Source organism: Nothobranchius furzeri, chromosome 1 (assembly GCF_043380555.1).
Source record: "Nothobranchius furzeri strain GRZ-AD chromosome 1, NfurGRZ-RIMD1, whole genome shotgun sequence".
NCBI classification, from domain to species: Eukaryota; Metazoa; Chordata; class Actinopteri; order Cyprinodontiformes; family Nothobranchiidae; genus Nothobranchius; species Nothobranchius furzeri.
This window is the reverse complement of record NC_091741.1, coordinates 54,130,803-54,135,273: the sequence shown is the minus strand read 5'-3', so window position 1 is coordinate 54,135,273 and position 4,471 is coordinate 54,130,803. Positions and strand designations below refer to the sequence as shown.

General features: G+C 44.9%; 1 protein-coding gene across 1 annotated transcript; it reads right to left on the bottom strand.

Annotated features, from left to right (window-relative positions):
* Positions 1–880: 880 nt before the first annotated feature.
* Positions 881–3,334, bottom strand: pim3 (Pim-3 proto-oncogene, serine/threonine kinase). The gene is made up of 6 exons (XM_015956856.3): positions 2,887–3,334; positions 2,632–2,741; positions 2,500–2,550; positions 2,051–2,414; positions 1,322–1,498; positions 881–1,210 (listed from the first exon to the last, which is right to left on the bottom strand). Exons 1-6 carry the CDS (start codon positions 2,969–2,971, stop codon positions 1,008–1,010), a joined length of 990 nt encoding a protein of 329 aa, XP_015812342.1. The 5' UTR covers positions 2,972–3,334; the 3' UTR covers positions 881–1,007.
* Positions 3,335–4,471: the final 1,137 nt, after the last annotated feature.

Genomic DNA, 4,471 nt, shown 5'->3' with positions numbered 1-4,471 from the left:
CTACATGTTTATGAATAAATTAAATGCAAAGGAGGGAAAAATGTACACACAAAAAAAAATATATAACACACACTGTACAATATCTGTAGAATAAAAAAACAGAATCTATGAATATTGCATTGATTGTGCATCTACACCCAAAACCTTGAGGGGGAGGCCAGGGGTGAGGAGGGCCACGTGGTGTCAAGCGGTGAGAAGGTGGGAGGCAAAAAGGAGATAGGAGGTCGAACCCTCTGCAACGGGCATGAGGGAGAAGAAGGTGGTGGTGGGAGGGGGTGTTGACTTTTAGTAGACATTCAGAAACGACAGGATTCAGCTTCCAGACACCTGTTCAGGCTTTAGAGTGAATAAGCAGCGTTAAAGAGGAAAAACACAGCGAGTTGAGCGTTTCAAGTATTTAATTGTAAATAAAAGACACCACTTTCTTCTCCTGCATCAACTTTGCCTCTTGGCTGTGGGGTGAAGAGAGGGGGAGATGACAGCCCCCCTCTCTCACGCCACAGACAACTTTACCACCTTACGGTGGGCAATCTCCAAACATTAGAGTTGTTGATGAAAGCCCCCAGAAAAAAGCAGCTTCCCAAAAAAGGCACTCCAAAATCAAAAAAATGAAATGAAAACTTTTCTCTAAGCTCTATGAGAGCAGCCATGTCTGAATCAGAGGGCCTTGCCAGCTGTGTTTACCAGCCTGGTAACAAAAGTAAAAATAAAGGGGGTGGGGGTAAATAAATAGTGCTGGTAAGACCACCCAAACAGCAAAAAAATGTTCCCCAATTGGAAACAAGTATCATCACTTGAAATGAAAAAAGGGGGATGGGGGGAATAAGATAAAGAACAGTAATAAATTAGAAATTCCCTACAAAAAAGGAAAATTAATGTACTCTTCTGTTTTCCATTTTTTAATGTTACTGAGCCAGATGGCTCAAGCCCCACTGCTGAACTTGAGTCCGTGTGAGTCTCTTCCACCCTTCTTTCCTCAAAGTCTTTTCAGTCCATCAAAGCCACACTCAGAGGCTCTCCTTGCTCGAGCTTGTGCTTGACGAAGAGTCTGTGTCGATGGTTCTGAGCCGGATGTCGCCAGCTGAGGGCTCCTCAGCCGTACTGGGCGACTCTGCTGTGACCCTCATCCAGGGGTGATCGCAGATCTGCTCAAGGGTGGGCCGGTCCGAGGGCCGCAGGGCCAGGCACCATTTGATCAGTTGCTGGCACTCTGAATAAGAAAAAAACACACACGAGTCAGTTTGCAACATAGAGCAAATTGATTAGTGGACTTAGTCTGTAGCAGCAGCTAGAGGGCGATCTAAGCGTTGTGTACACTCACCAGCTGAGATCCTTCTCCTGAAATACAGCCTCCCTCTGAGGATCTCTTCATCCTGCTCAAAGGGAATGTCTCCACACACCATGTCGTACAGAAGCACGCCTAGCGACCACACCGTCGCCGATCTACCGTGGTATCTGTGAAAGCGGATCCACTCTGGTGGGCTATAGACTCTTGTACCTGTTGCAGCAGACAGAAAAAATACGAGTTTTAGTTAAACAGCTGACTCACAGTCTCCCTCTAACCACACAACATGAACGTGGTGACCTGTCTGCAGCCCCTCCCCCCTCTTCTCCCGTTTCTTTTCCTCCCTCCTCCCATCTGGAAGGAGGAACTTACATATCAAGCCCATCACGTGAACCACCGACTCCGGTTTCACAACAAACCAATGTTTGGTGGCTCTGACCCGCCATCCACAACAACTACTCACCATGACTCCGAGTTACCGGAAACAGCACAAACCAAGCTCCCAAAACAACCATGCGTCACATATTTTAGATTTAGCGTCGTTTTTTTAACGAATTATCACGATCGGAAGAGGAAAACCCTCGACCAAAATCAGACGACTGCGTCAGAGGCTCGTGAACGCCTCCATGTCTGGATTTAGCTCAGCGGAGCATCAAGGGCAAACACAGCGCAGCCCACACGGTTATGTATTCCCCACATTTAGCTGTGAAATCCCACAAAACAGACGGATTTAACGGAAGCGGGGGGGAGAGGGGGTCTGCTTACCATCAAAATCAGTGTAGACAGTGTCCTTGAGAATCGCCCCTGAGCCAAAATCAATAAGCTTGAGCTCCCCGTTGCGTAGATCCACCAGCAGGTTCTCATCTTTGATGTCTCTGTGTACCACACCGCAGCTGTAGCAGTGTCTGACCGCCTCCAGAACCTGGCGGAAAAAGCCCCGGGCCGTGTCCTCGTCCAGGGCGCCCTTCTCGGTGATGAAGTCGAACAGGTCCTTGACCAGCTCCGGCCTCTCCATGACGATGAGCCAGCCGTCCGCTCGCTCGTAATAGTCCAGCAGTTTGATAACTCCACGAAAAGACGAGCTGACCTTCTTCAGCAGCAGGATCTCCAGCGGCACCATGGCTCCGTTCTGTCACACACGGTCAAATCCGAGCATTAAACCACACGGCATTAACAAGAGGCGGGGAAAGAGACCAAAACAAACCCCAACTTACAATCGTGCCCCACTCGGTCACCCTCTCCTTTGCGACATGTTTGACAGCAACCTAAAACAAAGCAACAATGATGAAGTTATGTTAGAAAAGTAGCTGAATAACACGAGTAACTGTCCCCTTCGTCCTCCTTACCGGTGTGCCATCGGTGATCCGGCTGCCGGCGTAAACTGTACCAAATCCTCCGCTGCCCAGCACCGAGCCCACTTGGTAAACCTTTTCAAAAGGCTCCTTCTCCACTTTAACTGCAAGCAAATGAACAAAAAGTGTCAATTTCCACAAGTAAACGTTGCTAATGTTCACTAAACAGTTACCTGTAACCACATTAATCAAATTATTTCCCAAATTTTACGGCTGTCTGGAAAACCCCGTCGAGTAACGGTAACCTACCCGACTGAAGCTGGATCTTCACTGGTAGGTCCATATTGGAGGGGTTGCAAATATGCGAAAATGAACCAAACTTTGACAGCAACATATTCGAGCTGACAAGCCGGTATAAACGAGTCCCGTTCACAAAAAAGTGGGTAAAAGCAGCACAGTAAAGCGGTGAGGTGAAATCCGGCGCAGAGTAAATGTCGGTGCGGTGTGTTCTCGCTCCAGCAGTGCACCAACTCCGCCGCACCGCGCCCGTTAAAGTCCTGTCACGACCGTTGAGTCGCACACAGATTCCCAAAAACCGGCATCAAAACTAGCTTCAATGTGCCGACGCAAGTACTCCCGTCAAAACTAAATCCTCTTGATGAAGAAAACAGACGTGTACAGCGCCAGTGTCCACAGTCCACTGCGTGGAAATAGCCACAGCGCAGCGTTATTATCCAGAAGAGTGGCCGCTGTCTGTGCTTTGGCGCGGTCTTCCCAAGAAAATATTTTGACGCGTCACTTAGATAACAGTATCCCTCCGCAACCAATACAAATCGACATTTCCATCTAAATACTTCACAAAATGCGGATTTATAGTGATATTGATGTCAGAATAAAAGCAGAAGTCCAAAATAAGTCGTCACAGTGAGTTAAAATTCAAAATATATTTTGAAATATTAATTTGTACGACGCACTACTTTCTAGTAGTACAAGACGCGTAAGAATCTCTTGTCTGGAAAGCTTGGCGCTGCGATAGCGCTTGCCTTTGAGGAGACGGCCAATTAGATGTCGTTTATAAATACCGTGTTTTGTGTCTGGACCAATCAGGAGAAAGTTTTTGTAACGAAGCAAGCTTTTGAGCGCACGTGGCGGCAATTCTTTCCCCTCCCCATTGGAAATCTGCAGAGAAACAAACTGATGAAAATTCAATAATCACACAACACCCCAGTGACCCATACACCTAAAAGTAAAAGTTCTACTTTAAAAAATATGGGAGAAAATTGTATTTTTGTAAATATGTATTTGAAATTGTAAATTACTTGATAATAATATTATGAAATAAGAAAATTTTACTCCCTGAAAAACATTTTTAGGTAACTTGCTAGCACTTTGGGTTGACAAAATAAAATGCAAAAATAAGCAAAATAGATTATTAATAATAATAATAATAATAATAATAATAATAGAGCTAAATAAGTTTTAACCCCTTACAATTAAAAAGTTATTGAGGCTAAACTTGCTTCTAACAATTTAACTGTCTTTCAAATGGAGCTCAAAAATTATGTTTTTTTCTTTCTTGGCAATTAAGATGTAATGATAATAGTTCAAAGGGTTGCATAGCACAAGGGCTGCATTTTCAAAATGCTATAAGAGAACTTTATGTCAGGTGCTGACGAGAATGAAAACAACGTTGTACAACAATTACAGGAATAGCACATGGAAACATAATCAAATGGTTGGATGGGCCAGCTGTTACAGTACATCAAGTCAACTTTCCAGTTTTAATATCAAACAGCAGCATGACCTTGGCTCTCAGTAAACTTTCCATTTTTTATCTCGTCACCCCCACGATTGAGCATGTGTGTGTCGTCGCTAACCAAATACAATCATTAGA

What these genes read in the sequence shown, in the direction of transcription:
- pim3 (XM_015956856.3), bottom strand. Translation starts at nt 2,971, where the DNA reads ATGTTGCTGTCAAAGTTTGGTTCATTTTCGCATATTTGCAACCCCTCC. An exon ending in TGACCGAGTGGGGCACGATT is followed by an intron (nt 2,415 to 2,499) that starts GTAAGTTGGGGT and finishes CGTGTGTGACAG; the next exon opens with AACGGAGCCATGGTGCCGCT. An exon ending in TGTCTACACTGATTTTGATG is followed by an intron (nt 1,499 to 2,050) that starts GTAAGCAGACCC and finishes CTGCTGCAACAG; the next exon opens with GTACAAGAGTCTATAGCCCA.